Source organism: Ursus maritimus, unplaced genomic scaffold (assembly GCF_017311325.1).
Source record: "Ursus maritimus isolate PB19 unplaced genomic scaffold, ASM1731132v1 scaffold_18, whole genome shotgun sequence".
In the NCBI taxonomy this organism is placed as follows: domain Eukaryota; kingdom Metazoa; phylum Chordata; class Mammalia; order Carnivora; family Ursidae; genus Ursus; species Ursus maritimus.
Genome location: NW_024424230.1, coordinates 12,880,716 through 12,900,594, shown reverse-complemented (window position 1 = coordinate 12,900,594; position 19,879 = coordinate 12,880,716). Strand labels below are relative to the sequence as shown.

General features: G+C 44.0%; 1 protein-coding gene across 3 annotated transcripts in view; it reads right to left on the bottom strand.

Moving 5' to 3' along the window:
* The window catches only part of BCL2 (BCL2 apoptosis regulator), a 168,535-nt gene extending 154,551 nt beyond the window's left edge, over nt 1-13,984 (bottom strand). For 2 of the 3 annotated variants that reach the window (XM_040632450.1, XM_040632452.1), the window contains exons 1-2: nt 13,228-13,984; nt 12,157-13,011 (exon numbers count right to left, since the gene is read on the bottom strand). In XM_040632450.1, coding sequence (XP_040488384.1) covers nt 12,157-12,729 — 573 coding nt within the window. In that variant the 5' untranslated portion in view covers nt 12,730-13,011; nt 13,228-13,984. The remainder of the gene's footprint in view (nt 1-12,156; nt 13,012-13,227) is intronic. The other variant, XM_040632451.1, reaches the window with a different exon arrangement.
* Between the last annotated feature and the right edge of the window lie 5,895 nt (nt 13,985-19,879).

Sequence of the window (19,879 nt, the reverse complement as noted above, 5' to 3'; positions counted from 1 at the left end):
AAGACCAAAGGGGCCAACAGACACCGAATTCCTTTGGAAACTTTAAAATCCTTCGTCAAGGTGAGATCCCACTGTTGGGACTTTTTCACACAGAGAAAAATTCTATGAAAACTGACTCTCAAAACTGAATGCTTTCTTTCTTCAAATACACTTTGGTTAACTGGTCGTTAATGACAATTTATTACAATGTGAATTCTAACAAAATAAAATTTTCAGCTAGGCAGTGCTAATTGAAACAAATGGGAAATAAGAAAAAATGTATTTTCATATATCTCACTACAATGAGGATCATATTCTTTACAAAATGATTATGGAAAAAGAGCACTGTCATTGAAGAAGAAATGAGCTGTGTTCTGAAGCATTCAGTCCATCACTACATCTTCCTAAATAAAAATCTCTCTGTTCTAGTCCTAACCATTGCTCAACGCTATCAGCTTCTTGCTGTCCCTACTACCATTCCTCTAGGTCAGGCACACAGTCTCTTGTTCATTTACTGAGCTAGCCTCTCCCCAGTCTCATAATGGCAGGACCTTTCTAGAATAAACCCCTCCACGGTATCACATCTCTCGCGCTGCCTTTCTGATCTGCGCCCTTGCACTCCTCCCTCCAGCCAGGCTGGACTCCTGGGCACCCGCAGCCCACCACATGCTCTCCCGTCTCTGGCCTTTGTCCCTGCTGGCCACACTTCACTTGTCCCTCCCACTTCTCTAGGTTAGCTCCCGCTGCTCCTTCAGGCTTCAGCCCCCTTTTCTGGGAAGACTTCCTTGACCCTAATAAGTGTCCTTACTATGCTTGTATGTCTTCTCTCCTGGCTCTCCCCAGTCCCTGCTACAGTGGCTGTGTGATGATCTCCACCCAGCAGACTGTGAGCCCTCCCACTTCCCCAGGGCCTGGTCTAAGCATGTGTTCAATTAAAAAAAAAAATGCGTGGGACAAATGAATAACTGATCTCCTGTTCTGTCTGCTTTCATTGTACGATCCGGCACAAGACAAAACAAAACAAAACACCACAGTTATTCTCTAGAAAACACAGAGATGCAACTGGGTCCTTCAGAGTAAGAATGAGGACATCCTTTTCAGTATCATGCCGAGGCAAACAGGTAGAGAGGTCTGAAAGAAGAGTCGAGGGTCTCGACTCATATTAAGTTTCCCCCAAGTCTCCACATTTTAAAACCACTAATTTCCTCATTGCTCATGCCCTTTCAATATTCCTTACAAAGGTATTTTCAATTTCCATTTGACATGTACTTTCATCAGTTAATTTTTAATTGAGCCAAATATTAAATGCTCACATTAACCAGACAAAGCGTGTTTAGCTACTGATTTGCAGTGACAGCTGGTGTTATTCTCACACACAGGCCAAGCATGAAATAGAAAACTAATAACCCCTTAAGTGTGTTCTCAAAGTATCATTTATGGGAAAGAAGACGACTTTCAAAGGAGACTTGTGCAATGGCTGTCATTTTTTTTCCCCGAGCCACAAGCTGTTACAAAGCAGGGAAGCTCATTTTCTCACGGATACGGACAAGCTCAAGAATCCCACTGTCACTGGATGTATTCATTAAGAAGGAATCTGGCAGCAGCGCAGGGGACAGATACTTTGGAGAACGGGCCAATTATCTGGGTGTCCTTTATAATTTGAAGTTTCTGAATTCACTCATAGATAAGCCACTTGAAGAGGGTCTGGCAATGGTAACATAATGCACAGATGGTCACTAAAGAAACGAGAGGGAGGATGGGAGAGAGAAGAGAATTTGCTTGTGGTTTCATTCATGGGGACAAATCTGCAAGCTGACACATCCTTCTTTTTAAAAAGCCCCTGGAGAAGTATGGTCAAGCTTCATTACAAGTAAACAAATCATACAATCTTTCTCAAACAGATGACAAATGATGAGCAATAACACTTTGAGTTTGCTTCATGCCAAGGGATGAGGGTTCTTAAAATACAAATTCCACCAGTTCTTAAAACCACAGAAAGGCAGTGATTCTTGCTTCAAGCAATACAGAGAATTGAGTCCAAAGCTGCCAGGCCAGTGGTTTTTATCCAGGACACCTCTGGTGGTCTTCGCTGGTCAGTGTCTGGAGAAGTAAAATCCTAGGTTCTCTCACCTAGGAGAACACTGAGCTCTACTGACTTCCACCATCAATGGCAGCTTGTTTTTGTGGGAGAAGAACTAGGGGATCATTTATTCCTATGACTTTTATGCTGTAGTTCTCTTATATTGGGGCTATAACACTAATGGGGCGGGACCACCTTGTTCCCACTGTGAGAACCCTGGACAAGCCCTGATTTCTTTAATGATAAGGTGACGAAAACCTCAGACATCGAGACTTCTTTTTTTTTTTTTTTCACCCAGAGATAAGCATTGTATTTGGTGTCGTTAGACAAGGGAAGTAAAACAAAACAAAACAAAACAAAAACAAAGAAACAAAAAAACCCGCAATCTCCATGGCCCAGGTTATAATGTTGGCAATAAGGGCAGAAATATATGGAGTCCCAGGATATGCCCATATATGAGAGTGTTGTAAAATACTGCAAATAAGCTATGTTAACAAAATTTTTTAACCCAGACACATTTAGGATTTCACCATTTATAAAAGATGAATGATATAATTCTACTCAGTGGTCCCAAATCAATAAGTGGGGATATAATTTTAGTGGAGGATGCTTAGTAACTTAATCTCCCATGAATATATGACCAAGCCAACAATGATGATGAGGTTAGGCCATTCCATCTCTTATCTCCCATCCCTGTCACCTGTCGCCTTGCCCAATCCTTGAATGAAGTCATCTACTCTGAGAAGAAAGTAGGAGACACGCAGAAATGTAGTTAGGGTCTACTTTTAGGTTTTAAATTACGTAGATTTTACTTATCATTAACATTTTTTTTCTGAGGAAAACATTTAAAAAATGCTGTCCTTTTTTCATAACTATTTCTTGGGATTTGGGGGAAAAACATAATCATATTTGTAAAGCTGAGTACTGAAAGAATTTCATTTTTATTTTTTATGAAGGATAACTGATACGTAGCATTAGCTCTAGCTGGACAACGTCAAGACATCAAGACTTCTACTGGGCTTGAACCATGGGACGGAGAGCAGCTAAGCACATAAATAGAGACTGTGTGCGTTTTGTATAAACAGATATAAAGTGACAACCCATAGTCTACTGTCTAATATTAGCCTTAAAGACTTTTATTAAAGTTGCACGTTTAATGTAAAGCAAAATCTAGACTTCTCTTCAAGTATGAATGACACGCTTTTTTCAATTCAGTGATGAGGGATGAAATCAAAACACTTCACGGGTGTCTTTTTTTTCTCATTTCTATTAACAAATCTGTGACATGGGACATTTGGAACACAGACACACACTCTATAGTAAGGAGAGTAGGAGAACATTAGTTGGTTAGGATGAGTTAAATACTCAAAGTGCCTCTTCCAGAATCTTTTATTCATTTATTCATTCAGTAAACAATTATTGTGGGTACCTACGATCTACTCTGCTAGGTACAGGTTAAACAGAATAGGAGAAATATTTTTCTAAATGATGAAGTACCACCAGTGAAGGAGAACACTAAATTTATAAGATCTCCATAAATGGTGGTTATTATTAGGATGATGGGACAATGCTAATTTGACTCAACTTGCATTATTGTTTAAGTAGGCAAACTGGTAGTGGGAAGTCGAGCTTTGAACAGTTAACTCCCAAGTTAATCACCATGATCCAATCCATAGAAGTCTATGGAGGACTTTTCTGGAAAAGCAGTATGGAATGAGCAGGGGCAGTTAGGACCATGTCTGGAAATGCAAGAAGGAAATGGAAGATCTACCTGGTTTGGGGGGAAAGGCATATTGTAGTCTTGCCCCAAATTCTTTCTTGAGCTCCAGATCCTTAAGGCCAATTGCTAATGGGCATCTCCACTTGGATATCCTACTGGAAACTCAAGTTGAAAATGTCCAAAATGAACTTCATCACATTCATCCCACAAAACAGCAAATGTCCTTATCTTTCCTCTTTCTCTTGAGGACAATAACACTTTTTGAACGAGCTGGGTTTCAGACTTGAGTCTTTTGCTTCTTCAATCTGTTGTCAGTCCTCTGGTTTCCCTTCGGCATCGCCCCCCACATCTGCCCCATCTTTTCCATTCCCCACTCTGCCACCATGGTTCAAACCCCCTACCCAGTCTCCCACTGTCCAGCAATCTTCTGCAAGCCCACATATCCTGCCTTACCTCAGAACCCTTTTGATAATCGTTTTAATGTCAACCAAGTTAAATACAAATCTCTCAACTTAGGACCCAGTCATATCTCATGAGAGAGCTCTACGTCCCAACCAAGTCAGACTCTATTATTCCCACTATTGTCCAATTAGGTCTCATACCTTCCTGTCTGCTCTGACTTCTCCAGGCCAGTTATCTAAAATGCCCTCTCCCCATAGCTCCTACCATCTACCTCCTGCATGAATCTCTTCCAGATCCCCTTCCAGCTGGACCAGATGGCTCCACCCACTAAAGAGTGGCAAAGATTACAGCATCTTACATCTTTTTAGTCCCACTACTGGTTGACAAGTTCCTTGAAGGCAAAGTTGATCTTACACATTTTTTTACTCAACTAAAACACCTGGCATAGAGCCTTGCACATAGTATGCCCTCAGTAAATGTGTTTTCAATGAAAAAAATTAATGTGCATGATACGCGAAATCACAAGATCTTCATAACTCTTTTCATTTCCATCCCTGCCCTTTGTGAGTTAAGTTTTTTGAACAATTGCTCACTTGCCTTGATAAGACTTCTTCATACTGTTTTCTTCTTATACTGTTACTTTAATATTTAGTAAGTGGCTCTGCCTCAATATACTTATAATTTTGTTATTACAAAAACTCAAAACCACCCCAAAAATCTTTCAGTTTTAAAATGAAAGAGAGAGAGAGAGAAAGAAAGAGAGAGAGATGCTAGCAGGAATTCATAAGGGAAATGACTAGGAGATAGTCCTGAAATTTTAGACTCAGAAGTGCCAATTGGCATATTTATGGACTCGCCTTTTTTTTTCCTTAAGGGATAAAATATCAATCTCTAAAGCTGATGATATAATTTGCAGTCAATTTTATTCCTATTCTAATTGCTCTCTCTCTCTCTATATATATATATATAGAGAGAGAGAGAGAGAGAGAGCAAATAGGCAGTGAATTAAGAGGACTAAGTATCTGTCCCAGATTCTCCTGGAAAATTCAAATGCACCTGAGTGGACTATCGGCTGCAATTCAATTTCAGAGTCACTACATAGGTCCAACATTCACGGTGTTGCCAACTAAAGCAATCTTTGTTCTCAGCCAAGAAGAGATGGAAATAGTCAAGAAGAGACAGCCAGCAACATTGATCCTCTGTCTGGTGCTCTAAGCATTAAAAGTCGCAAACTCTCGATACTTCCACAGCTTAAGAAAAGACAGTTTAAAAGAGAGAAATAGAGTAATTGGAACTGTCACAAGAAAGTCGTATTCGCCTCGATGGAAAATCTCCCTTGAAATACTAAAGCTTCACTTGACGCAGTGGGTCCTCGAGTTGTTTTCAGGAGGCATAGTAAAGAGGAGAGTGGGGTCAGTCATAAGTTTCTGACTCATTATGTGGAAGCCCCAGAGAGCCGATGAGCTGATTATTAACTAAAAATGGAATATGGCTCTATCCCTGACATTCTGAAGGCAAAACAAGGAGCAGGATGAAAACACAAATTTTCCAAACAGTTTCCCAGGGAAGTGCGTGTTCTATGTGTCATGGGGAGGAGAGGTCCACATTCTGCAGAGAAGTTTCTCATAGAATCCTGTCAATCGCCCAAGAAAAATCACCCAAGTCGCTCTCAGTACATTGCTACAAACGGTCACCCCCGCATGGCAGGGACGTTCCCTTTCAAACCGTTTCGGGGGCGGTTGGGGAAGTAGTCTTGAACAGAAGCTATTTTCATTAAGTTAGTTAAAGCTTATTTATGGCTAGAGTATAACCCCCCTAATCTCACATTGCAGAGGTGAGAGCAAGTAAAATTCTGCCGGCAGATCCTATCTGCTCCCCGCGCAAGTGGCTGGAATTCACGATCTCTGGGGGAAAGTGTCGCCTCTGTTGACAGAATCGCGCCTTGCTCCGCTGCCTACAGCAAGACTGGAGTCGAGCTTATAATCTGGCCACAGCCCTTTTCCGCTCCCTCTTGCTGGAATGGAGGCAGAACATTCTTTTCCTCAGGCGAATCCCCCTGCATGTGCTGGGAGAGCACCAGGATCTACATCCAAGAGGCTTCCCGGCAGTGGGATGATGGGCAGGTAGGGGACAGTCATGGGGCAGGGTCCCCATCAGAAATGGCTTTGGAGAGCTAGAAACAATCATGCCATCATCATTCTGATTGAAGGACAGCTGGGTTTATCTGTTGTCTGGCAAGTAAAAATCAGAGAAACAACGTTGGCACCATAGAATTGAGCGTATATCAGAATGAACTGTAAAAGAGAAAAAGCTTTTTTGTAATCTCAGAAGTTTTATAATCTCCATTTAAAGAAAGAGGACCATGAATGCAAGCAGTTAGACAGAACATGACCTGCCCTTCAGGAACACAAACGCTACAGTGGACTAGATATTTCTCTACGCAGAGTTTTGGAAGAGAAGCCTCTTAATAAACCAAACAGTATTATAACCTAAAACAAAAGAAAACAAAAGCTTTTTTTGTAATCTCTCCCAAAGGAAGAGCCCCTCTTCTGTTCAAAATCAACTTGTATTTTTCTGCATACAAGGATGATTTAAGAAAGACAGTTCTTTGAGTTAAGTTATTCTAATTATCCTATTCAAAGCCTTGATTGTCTTTTACATACAAAGAATTAATGAAATACTTAAAAAATAGAGGACAGGTATTTATTAAGTCTTTTTAATATGTATTAAGGCTTCTTAATATGTATTAAGAGTGTTTAATGGGTAAATATTTAACAAGGGAACTCCCCCTGCCTTTCAGTTCTCTTAAGTGTGTGTTGGTATCGTACAGTATTTTTTTTAATTATCTACATTTCTCCTCCTATTTTAATCAGATCTAATGCACACATGAACAGCCATATGGTTAGAAGTAACTTTTTTAGAAAAAGATAGAAGTGTATGCAAAATCATATATACTTGGATATTTTTTTTCTTTTTCTCTCTAAATCTGAGAATCTCGGATCATGCTTATAGGGCTGTAACTATGAGTTTACTTAGATACTTACAACACTAGCCCGTGAGGTCACCCAAGGCAGGGGTAAAGCTGTCTTTCCTGTGTCCCCAGCCTAACCCAGGGCCAGGCACATAAAGACTTGCTATCATATCTGTTGAACAACCACCTCAGTCCTTGCATGATTTTCATCATTAATCCTGTTGAGAAGTCAAATACTAATATTGTTTGAATCAAACCAAGAAGAATGAAAGAAAAGCTTGCTAATGCAATAAATTCACGGAGTGGTCTCCTGTATGTAGCTGGGGGAGAGGGTGACCAGCTTGCCCGGTTACAGCTATGCCTGAATAAGGTGATGATATTAGATTACCTTAAAAAGGTTTAACAGAACCTTTGAACCTCAAATACAATCTACCTCTGGGGGGGAAACCTTTCTACTTGTTCGCGACAAAGACAGTGTTGTTTTTCCAGCACAAATGCACTTGTGCCGAGATACTGCTTTGCGGGACTATTACTAAGACACGATGAGTGACCTCGAAATGGGCGTGGGGAGAGCTGAGTGGGAGCGACCACTAGTACCACACACAGCACCCACACACCTGCTTTCTGAGGGAGGTTACCATTCCTCCAAAAAGCGGACTAGGACTAGAAGTAGAGATAAGGAAAAACTCTAAAGAGTTTGCTTTAAAAACAACAACAACAACTTGTGGCTGTTACCTGGCGTTCCGCGTGGCCTCGTGACGTTTAAACAATCTGAAATGTACCAGCTCAATTACGGATTGCTAAAAAGATCAATCAGTTCTCACTAGAAAGCACAGCTAAAAGTAACAGGATGCTCAAAAGAAAGCCATGTTTGCAACAAACATTGAATAGCAATGAAAGCCCTACAACAGAAAAGGGAACTAAGTGAACTATGAAATTTTACAAAGGTCCACAAATACAATCACTCAACAGCACGTGACTTGCAAACTCCAGGGGAGATAATGTAGTGGGTTTTTTTTCTACAGAATAAATTATTGCAGGGAGTCATGTGATTCTTAGCAGGCAGAAAGAAAGATGCACTTTCCCAAGGAAAGTTCATCATTAAATATCTTACTTAAGACTGGATCATCTTCAGACTATTTTTAATCCCTATCATTTCGCTGCCAAAATTGGCCATAAGCAGCTGATACTTGGCCACCAGGAAAATGATGCTTTTTCACTTATTTCGTGCACTGGCACGAGAATCGTATTGCTTTTCAGTTTAATCAAGTGTTTTGGTGGGTCTAGACTGCCAACAGAAGACAGAAACTGCTTGCCGACCAACTAATAAAAAGGAAGCTAACCTCTACTGGATGTGGAGAAGTCAGTTCCTGTCTTCCTAAACCACAAAGACCAAAAGACAAAAGACAAAAAAAAAAAGAAAGAAAGAAAGAAAGAAAGAAAGAAAGAAAGGAAAGAAAGAAAGAAAGAAAGAAAGAAAGAAAGAAAGAAAGAAAGAAAGTCATGCCCCCATCTCATCAACAGAATGAAGCTAATCTCCTATTTAAGCCTTCTCTTTCTCTTAGTAGCCCACACCTCTCTCCTGAGACATGAAGCTGAATGTTGTCCCATTTCTCAGCTTGGAGCGAGCTATCAATTTCACTCACCGTCAATGGGCCCAGATCTCAACACTTTGCCTGCAAGAGCCCCTTCCCCTTGAAGCAATCTCAGTTGAGGCATCTATAGAACTCAAACCGTGTTACAAGGGGGTAAAATAATAACTAATGGAGCTATCAAAAGAGCTAAATCTCATGCCTTTAATTGGAATAGAAAAGCTGTGTTACTTTATTGGGATCAATAATGCCAATACAGATTGTATAGCTATCATGAAAAGCATTCTTGGGAAGACTGAGCTTACAATAATTTATCTCCTCCCTTTTGTTCCAATGTATCTCGTCCAAGGATCAGACCACACCAGTAGACGCCCGGGAAATATTCAGTATTCTAGGTAATACCAGAAACCTGTGAGGCCACTGGAATGAGACACTGAAGGACACACCCCAGATTGTCATTCCTCCTAAAAGATGGCCCCAGGAACCAATGGTAGATAACAGTCAACATCTCAAATTTTTATGTGCACTTGAAAACCTGTATCTCTACTGAACCACAAATTCAGACTCATTAGCTACGGGGTGGAAACTGAGCTTCTGTATCTCTAAGCTCCCAGGTGATGCCCATACTGCTGAATGAACCCCACTTGGGTTAGCAGGGTCTCGGACATTTCCTAGAACTAATACTGCCTTGTACTCCCTCTGTCCTGCTTCTCTCACAATGACTTATTGAAACTTCGGAATAAAGCCACACTCCATTCTGACCCAATTTCTTCTTTAGTCTTTAATGTGTAGGCTCCTGGGACTATCTCTCAGATGCCTCTCCCTCTAAGACGCTGCTTTTCTCCAAGCTATGGAACATGGAATACAAACAGTTTTCCTTAATCTCAGATGGCTGATTTTGCATCAATAGCAGCAAAGAATTGGCTTCGCATCTGAAGTGCCCATTATTATATGTGCAGTAGATGGGCTGAACCACTGAGTTCTAGATGCCACACAAGTCATTGTCAAAGGTCAAAAGAATGTACTAGCTCTCTCCTGAAACTTGACCGTTAGCATTCAGAGTACTTTACACTGTAAGACGCAACACAGTACTATGGATGCAACCCTGCCTGACTGGTGCAAATTTCGGGGGAGATCTGTCTGTATGCCATATGCCTAAACTAGACATTTCGATTAATCATGCCCATTTCAAAGACTAGGTAAATCATCTGTAACTCTCCAATACTACCACTTTGATTCCAAAGTACCCAATTATGATTACATTTCCTGATACATACTTTTTTTTGGCCAAATTCCTTTGTTTTCCTATACAGTCATCCATCTACATGTTGTTCTGAAAACAACCCATTTTATCATCAGCTATTTATATCTCTATATGATTTATCTTTACCCTGAGAGGTTTTGTCAAAAAAAATTTTTTATCATGTTCTACAATATGTCATCGTGGTTTGGCATCATAAAATACAGCCTCGACATGTATCAATCTCAGATACCTGTTGACCACAGAGATAGGCTCTACTATGAAGACTCTATTTTGAAAGGAGTTAAAAGTGAGCCTTCATTTAAAAAGTAAACTCAATTGCATGAGATGTTAACAAAACAAAGGCCAAGGTTCTATCTTAATTTCTATCATAAGCATATGTCTGTTTCCTAGCTTTTTATTAAATTTCTTAACAGATGACAATTACCACCTCGGATTTCATTCAAAGAGAAAGAAAATTTGGAAGTATTTTTTTCATAAAAATATGAACTGTCAAATCAGTTTTACTTTGGTCTTAAAAAGACCCTTTTGGAGTCTGGAACTCTCTACCTTTTTGGTTATGGTGGTTAAAAATAAAACCACCTACTTAACCAAACATTTAACAAAAATATCCTTTTACCCTTTAGTGAATTCTTCCAGAATTACTAAAGACCTGACAATACAGGACCTCGAAAAGACAATTCACGAAGAGCATTTTACATGTTAGAAATTTAAATGGGGCTATTTTACTTTTAAACACTGAACAGTGGCATTGAAATTTTGTCAACTTTGATCAAATAGGATCAGATTTTCATGTCAGCCATCTACTTTCTTGGCTTTTTCTCTTTTTTTGGCCTTAATATTAGCACGCTTGTAAACTGTAGTAAAATATGTAATATGCTTCTTGAAATTGAATCCACTTGTAGTCATTTCTAGGCCTATAAAATAATAACATCAGAAATTCTCCCTAGAGACTATACAAGGAAGGACTGCGTTGCGTTCTTTTCCAAAAAGAATTCTTCACATTAAAACAAAAAGTCTGAAAAAATTTCAGACAAGTTTTGTCTTTTTACTTTTTCATAAATTAGTAATTTTACTGATACGATGCAGATCTCAGTTACGGTTCTTCAGTCTTAGGGTCTGGACCCCGTCCCCCAAAGAATCACACAAAACAATACCTTTATGACAATGTGATGGAAGCTCTGTCTAGCACTAGAAAAACATTCACCTCACAGATGTTCTTCAAAGCCACAGGCATCGATCGCTACAACTAAAGTCAGAGCCTGAGAGAATCCACAGCTGAGAATCAATGCTTCTACGCTTTCTACAGACATTGTAGATGCAAGTTTTTTCAGCAGAGGAGACCACCAAATGATGTGGACTCTAGATGGTGAAAAGTAAAAGATACTAAAATAACAGTAAATTTTAAAATCATACACCGGGTATAGAAATAGAACGCAAAACACGCAGCCAGGACAAATTATGTCACTGATGAGATCAAGTATTCATGGCCCAGTGGTCTTCAAGACAGTCATGCCCACTGGGAACTACATGGCACACGCCACAGGATGGAGTTTGTGGACTATCGGAAAGTCAACTTACCTCTTTACAAACACATCTAAGTTTTCCAGGGAAAGGGGCTACACTGAATTTCCTCTTAGGGTAGATCTTACCAAGTGAGTCAGAAAAGGCATGCCCTTGGTCCTCTGGTGGAGTCTGTTCTTCTAATTGGGTAGTTCCCAAATTGTAGTACAAATAAGAAACCCCCAGGGGAACGTGTTTAAGATGTGGATTGCCAACACAACCTAGAGTCTAGCTCATGAGTAGTCCCGGCGTTTGGGGGGAGAGCATCTTTAGACCCCCAGTTTGCGAAACCCTGAAGGGATACCATTTATCCCGAGATCCACTGGATAGCAAAACCTGGATCTTTAAGCCTCGACGGCTGGCAAGCAAGGAAAACACTTCTGGCAAGAAGGAATCATCAACGATAGCGTTGGCAGGGGGAGCTCTGTATGGGGGGGGAGTCGGAGGGAAGGAGGCAACCTGATTTTATTTCCCTGGCTCATCAGTTTGCCCTTGGCCCAAGAGCCCACCCACACTCCAACCACGGATTCTCAGCCTCAGATTTGAAACGTGCAGCCCAGACGCACATTCAAGCGGACGTGCACCTACCCAGCCTCCGTTGTCCTGGATCCAGGTGTGCAGGTGCCGGTTCAGGTACTCAGTCATCCACAGGGCAATGTTGTCCACCAGGGGCGACATCTCCCGGTTGACGCTCTCCACACACATGACCCCACCGAACTCAAAGAAGGCCACAATCCTCCCCCAGTTCACCCCATCCCTGAAGAGCTCCTCCACCACCGTGGCAAAGCGTCCCCTTGCGGTGAAGGGTGTCAGGTGCAGCTGGCTGGACATCTCCGCGAAGTCGCGGCGGTAGCGACGGGAGAAGTCATCGCCGGCCTGGCGCAGGGTCAGGTGGACCACAGGTGGCACGGGGCTGAGCGCAGGGCCCGCGGCGGCGGCGGCGGCGGCGGGGGCGGCCGGGGGCGGTAGCGGCGAGGTCCTGGCGGGCGCGGGGGTGAGCCCAGGCTGGGAGGAGAAGATGCCCGGCGCGGGGGCGGCCCCCGGGGGCGCGGCGCCCGCGTCTCCGGCATCCCACTCGTAGCCCCTCTGCGACAGCTTATAGTGGATGTACTTCATCACTATCTCCCGGTTATCATACCCTGTTCTCCCAGCGTGCGCCATCCTTCCCCCGAGGAAAAGCAGCCGGGTACCAGCAGCACCTCTTGCCCCTGCTCCCGCCCCACGGCCCCGAAAGAAAGAATAGTTATAATCCAGCTATTTTATTGGATGTGCTTTGCATTCTTGGATGAGGGGGTGTCTTCAGTCACGCGGAACACTTGATTCTGGTGTTTCCCTCTTGGCATGAGATGCAGGAAATTTTTACTTAAATTCCTTTCGGATCTTTATTTCATGAGGCACATTATTATTAATTATTGTTCATATCAGTCTACTTCCTCTGCGATGCTGAAAGGTCAAAAAAGAAAACTAAGTCAAAATCAGGTGCATTTTCCTTTATACACTGGGTGAAAGAACGCAGGGCATACACACTACAAGTTACACAGCTAAAAAGAATGTATTAAACTGCCTGGAAATTAACTTACTCGAATGCACTTAAAGTTAAAATCTTAAGTGTTTCCAATGAAAGTTACATTAAACCAATTTCCTGTGCAAAGAACTTACTTGTATTTTTTAAGGACAGCATGATCCTCTGTCAAGTTTCCTTTTTTGTGAAAACAAAACAAATGCATAAGGCAAAGATTCCATCAATCTTCAGAACTCTCCAGTTACAGCTGCTTTGAAACTTCCAAATGAATCAGGAGTTGGGGGACGGAGGGTAAAAAATTAGGAGAATTTCCAATTTGATTCCCAGACTTCTCCTTCACAGAAATGTCAATCTGTAGGAATCCCAATCGGAGATCTCAAGAGCACGAGAAAAAAAAAAAAAAAAGGCAGCGGCGGCGGCAGATGAATTACAATTTTCAGTCCGGTATTTGCAGAAGTCCTGTGATTTTCCCCTTCTCGGCAATTTACACACGCACACACACGCGCGGGCACAGACATGGATCTCTATCCGCGGGACCGCTTCACTCCTCCACGGGAGACAGACAGGGACCGGGGGCCGGCGGACGAGCCGGGCACGGGGGCAGGAATCCTCTTCTGATTAAACTCCGAACAGCAAATGCATTTTCCGAAAAGCTGCTTAATAAATGAAGGCTGGACGCGCCCGGCCCGCCGGTGCCGAGCGCGAGAAGCCCGCGCTGTGTGTGGTGCGGCGAGGGGTGGGGAGAAGGAGGTGGTGGGGGAGGGTTTTATTTTTTCCCTCTTTTCCTAAAAAGGATGACTGCTACGAAGTTCTCCCCCCTGGACCCCCTCTTCCGCTGCACCCCACCGGCGCACCCCGCCTCCGGGCTGCGCACCCTTTCTCCTCCTCCTGCTTCTGCGCGGCGGCGCTGGCGGCGGCCGCCCCCTCCGCGCTCCCGCCGCGCACCCGCTCCGGGCGATGACGGCCGCGCCGGCGGGGAGGGCCCGGCGCCCGGCACCTTCTCTGGCAGCGGCGGCGGCGGCGGCGGCTGGGCGGGGAAACCGAGAACCGCGGGCGGGAGCGCGGCGGGCGGGGGAGGGGGCGGGGAGGAAGGGGGCGGGCGCGGGGCGGGGGGGCCTGGCCTCTTCATTCTCTGTAACCGACTGGTTTCCTGTACGTACGTCACACGGTTCATTCAAAAAAAGAAGAAAGAAAGAGCCCTCCTCGGAGCCGCCCCGCCGCCCCTCCGCCCCGCTCCCCTTCCCGGGTTAAAGGAGCCGCGGCCGGGCCGGGAGCGGCGCGCCCCGGCGAGATGGCATAAGCGCTGGGGCCCGCGGCCGAGGAGGGCGCGCCAGCACGCCCGCCCGCACCCGGCCGCATCGCCCGCCCGCCGGGCCCAGCCGGTGGGTGGCGCGAGGCGGCGCAGGCCTCCCGCGCGGCCGCGGCTCGGCGGGTGTGCAAGGGGCCTCCTCGGGCCTGCGGCGGGCCGGGCGCGCGCTCGGGGCCCGCGAGGGGCCGGGGGCGCCCGGGGGACTGCACGCGGCCGGCCCGGCGGCTGCTGGGTGGGTGCGCCAAGGGCGCAACCGCCGGGAATCGCTTCGACCCTTTTAACCGAGTGTGTGCGTGTGTGTGTGGTGTGTGCGCGCGCGCCAGGAATCGCTTCGACCCCTTTAACCGAGTGTGTGTGCGTGTGTGTACGTGTAAACATCGCGTTGCCGGCTCTTGGCAGCTGCCAGGGAGAAGACCCAGGCCCCCGCTGCCCCCGAGCAGTGGGAACTCAGCGTTGCCCTTTGGGGAAGAGAGGCAAGGGGAGCCCCAAGCGTGGTGTTTACTTTCGACTTGCTTCCTAGGTGTGCTGGCGGAACGCACACCCTAGGACACCATCCGCGACCAAGGCCAGACAGAGCTCTCAGCGGGCCAGTGAGGGGCGAGTCGAGGATATCAGGGGGTTTTAAACGGCTAAGTAAATGTTTTTCCTCTGCCCCTGACAGGATTGGCGCTGGGTTGGGGCTGGAGGCTGCTGGGGTCTACAGAGTAACTTTCAGGCCCACGGTCCTAGCAGCAGGGTGGGTGGGTTTCCCAAGGCCTGTGGGGTCGCCTAGCAGCCAGTGCTAGATGGCTGCACCTTCTCAAGTTATCTACACACACACACGCTCTACACACATATATATTGTACTCACAGGCACACACATTCTTTCATTCATCAGCCTGAAGAGCCCCCAGGAGAAAAGCATAAGAGGGCAAACAAGTTGTGCGTGTTTAACTTTTTTTTATCGCAGAAAGTCTTTGACAAAGCGCCAAGAAAAAAAATGTTTACTAAAAGCAGAGCAGCTTACCTGGGCTCAAATACAAATATATAGGGATGCTGGATTATACTGCTCATAGAAACGTGGCAATGTGAGCACTGCAGTGTGTACAAACGTGTTCTGACACCATCTTCATTTTGTCTCGTTCCTAGTCTAAAATCAAAGCATGTATTCTTGAGCAAATAAGCACAAATTATTTTCATTTCATTTCTCGTACCCAATCAACCAACATGCCAACCTCTTGCATGTAGGGATGGGTGCCTTGTACAAACTTCTTATCCCAGCAAGAAGGAATGAAGGAAGATGCTCCTTCCGGCTTTCTAATGGCTGTGACGTGGCACTGGGGGGTGGGAGGGGCCAGAGGTTCTGGCCTGGAGGTGGACACTAGGTATATATAGACTGACCTGATATATGTTCTCACAGAAAGAGTAGAAACCTATACTAATGCCTCAAGAGGGTAGTTTTAAGGATCTTCTCAGCGGCTTGTCTTAGACCCCCAAAATTACTTAAGAGGAATTGAAAACCTTAGTGCTTCTGAGACCCAGCATGTGAGTGAGGAAATGAGAGGACAGAGCTGGAAAAGAGATTGTACTTCTGCAAAGGGGGCCTCCAGAAGGAAATGGATCCCCCATTCCTGGAGAAAGAAAAGCCTCCTATTTTTTCTCCTCCTTTGCTCCCACAGAGCCTCACTTGACAGATTTTCTCAGACTTATTCCTTCAGTGGCATCTTGGCCATCGCCAGCCATTCTCAGGACAGGTCTGCGTTACAGTCCTTGACTTAGATTACATATCTCCCAGGAATGTTCTGAATTCTCTTTATATCGAAAGAGTGAAACCATTCCTCCATTCAGATTTGATTATTAGATTCCACCTTAAAATGTGAGGGCAGGTATTGTAAGAAGTGTGCGGATTAACTATCTCTGGGGATTGGGGGAGGGAGTGGAGGGGGCCCTGGCCTGAGTCGGGAGTCCTGGGTTTGAATCTTAGGTCTGTGCCAGAGACCTTCCAACAACCTTCCACCTGTACGCACTATGGGCTTTTCACTTCACAAGATGCCTTCCACTTTTCAGAGCCAATGGACTACTCGCAGCTTTGCCTGGCTGGATTCTAGGAGTGGGGTAGCACCAGGAAGAGAAGAGAACAAGACGCAGAGAAAGTGAGATTGTATCAAGAGCCTGAAAGGCCTGTGTTTTCCTTCTTCATTCTCCAGTCTGCCAAAGGAGCAGCTTTTTATTGCCAGTTTTCGCCACCTACTGGTTGATGTTTAACAGTATCATTCAGAAAGTCGTCCTCATCCATCACCAATATAAACACGTCCAAAGTTTATGAAATTCAAAAAGGACATTATTCTAATCTGGGCATACGTGTTTTATATCTAGGCATGTAGTAAGTCTTACTATTAAACTTTTTATTTAAAATGAGGATAGAAAAACCCCATTCATTAACTGAGAGGGAACTGACAACTAACAGATAATGCGAAAGAGTTAAAAATATAAAACACGACCCCAAATCACTTAGGCAAACTAAAGTGGAAATAAATCCATAAAGGAAATGAACTGACCAGAGGGAGTAAGAACAAAGAGTTCACGTAACCTGCATAAAAAAGAACTGCTTAAAACACCACATCTCCCAGAGAAGCACTCCAAAACACCAATTTCCAGTTTCGAGTGTCTTCGATATCATCATTTCCAGCTTTAGTGAGATATAATCGACACAGCTTACACATTATGAACTCTTACACTAAATAGTGTCACATGCTTTCAGATGGGTTGCATTTGTTGTTGGTCATTATTATAGAATAATATTACAATACTAATTCTCAATTAGGGAATTAGCATTAGGTACTAATACTAACAGTAATACTGTTCCCAGTGCATTAATGCTCCAGAGCCTGTCTTCTGCTGTAAGACTGACTAAATCTGATTTGTCCACTATGTGCTCTCAAACCATCCTTGTCATCACAAGGAAACACTTTGGCCAAATCTAAACCAACAGGCCTTGGTTTAACTGAGAAACCTACTTAACTATTTAGTGGTGGGTCCTAAACCTCCAAAAATGTTCAGAATAATTAAGCAACAACCTTTGAAGCTAGGCAACGAACTGCTGATGAATCATTGTGTTGTGTGGGTTTAATAGCAGGCAAGTCATGCTTCCTTCTGGTTCACAAAGGCAAGTGTAGGAAATTTACTCGTGGCAATTTTTTCCTTTCAAATCCATGACTTGGCATTTAAAGTGAAATAAAATAAGAGCAGGGAATTAAATTTTTCAAATGGCCACTGCTCTCGTTGGATCAAAACTGCAGTTAGGCCCAAACAATGTGAAACACCATAGTATGGACGTGAAATAAGCAAAGAATTTACATTCTTCTGTGCAATGACTTTTGTTCTCTTGCGTGATTTAGCACAGAGCACAGTGTCTCCCGGATATTACTGATGAACATGTTTAGAGAAACAAGGTTAATGCTTTTGTTTCCTAGGGCTGCCATAACAAAGTACCACAGGCTAAATGGCTTGGAACAGACATGTATTCCCCCACAGTTCAGAAGGCGTGAAGTCCAAAATCGAGGTGACAGGTGGGCCAGGCTCCCTCTGAAGGCTTTAGGGAAAGATCTTTCCTCACCTCTTCCTAGCTTCTGGTGGTGACTGGCAATCCTTGGGGTGCCTAGGCAGGCACCTGCGTCACTCTGATCTGCCTCTGCTGTCACGTGGCCTTCTCCGTGTCTCTCCATGTTCTATTCTTGTAAGGTTGCCAGCCATACTGGATTAGGAACCGAATAACCTCATCTTAACTCAGTTATATCTGTAAAGACCCTACTTCCAAGTAAGGTCACATTCACAGGTACTGGGGGTTAAGACGTCAATGACATCTTTCGAGGGCACACAACTGAACCCATAAAAATATGTGTCTAATATGGGATCTTTCAAACTAATGAGAATGGTTTATGCCAAGGCTCGGGGCTCAGCAACCCCAGAATTTCAAGGGGCCCGTGATCTTTTTAAAGCTCAAATCTGGCCATTTTATATTTCTGCTCCAAGTTCTTCGGAGGCTAAAGTCGCAGCTCCTCTGTATGGCACTATCTGGTGCAAATCTACCACATGGTGACACCCTTTCCTCACGCATTCCCTTCTTGCAGCCATATTAACTCTGTGCTTTCTGGAATGCACCAAGATCTCTCATGTCTTTTGCCTTTGCACATCTGCTCGTCTCCCTGAAATGCACCCAACCTTTTCAGAGCGAATTCATACTCATTCCTCAAGTTTCAGCTCCAGAACTCCCCCCGCCACAACTTGCCCCTGTGAGACCCATGCCTGACTTCCCTGGGCAGTCCTAGGAGCCCACTTGTGCCACTGGAAGACCAGGGTTAATACAGGTGATAGGAGTGCAAAAGGCAGAAAACGGGGGTTTGAATGTGGGCTCCATCATTTAGTAGCTGCTACCGTGGACTAGTTACTTAACCTCTCTGTGCCTGTGCCCCTCTGGGCAAGGGGGACATAAAGAGTACTACTTGAGGGTTAGTGTATGACTGAGATGATTAAATGTGATACGCTCACAACAGTCTCCAGCATGGGTGAGGTTTTCAATGTTAATTATGATATCTTCATCATAGCTATTGTCAGATTCACAGTATAATTTCTAGCATATATTTTTCTCTTTAGATTATCAACTATTTAAGGACAGGGGCTGTATTTTTCTTTGTGCATTCCCGGGCTAGAATAGTGTCTGACATTCAAACATTTGTGGCATAAAATTCAGAGGCCCCAAGCTGAAGAAAGGAAGTCCAGGAAGACTTGTAAGAGCCTTGAGAGAGATGAAGGAGAGGGGAGGGAAGAAAGAAGAAATGTAATCACCACCGGGGAGGGACAAACTGTTTACGCAGAGTAGTAACCCCAGGGGCCAGGATGCCGAGCTCAATAAATGAATGCTGAATGAAGGAAAATCGAGGGTATGAAATCAGGAGTGGAACGCAAGAATTTTGTTTCCTTTTGAACATCCAAATTTAAAAATTACAGAAGGGCTACCATATGCTGTTCATAGTATATACACTGCTCAAATTTAGAGAAAGCTTAAGCTTGCAAACCAAGATGTCCAAGGAATCTCTTCACGATGGAAAACAAATTTTCCCATTTAAAGACTGAGGAATATTAAGGTGTGTTATTTTATATATCAGTCTTCTGTGTCCTTCAGAACCTAAGAAATATTTCATTGTTAGTATATGGAGGTTTAAAGTGTGCGGAATCTATTTGTTTTCATATGAACTGTAATTACATTAAGAAATTTTACTAAATTCCACTTTTCTTAGCCTTTTACTCATGTATCCCATACCTGAATCACATAAACACAGAACATATTTGAAACAGGAGCTCAGAATGCCAAGTGCTTACCCTGGAAACACGAGTTCCTCAAGAATGATCACAATCAAGCCTTGTCAATGGTTAGGACGCGTGGTCAGGGTAAGGTTATGAGAGAGATTTGTGTTTAGTTTAAATGACTCTTAAGAAATGCA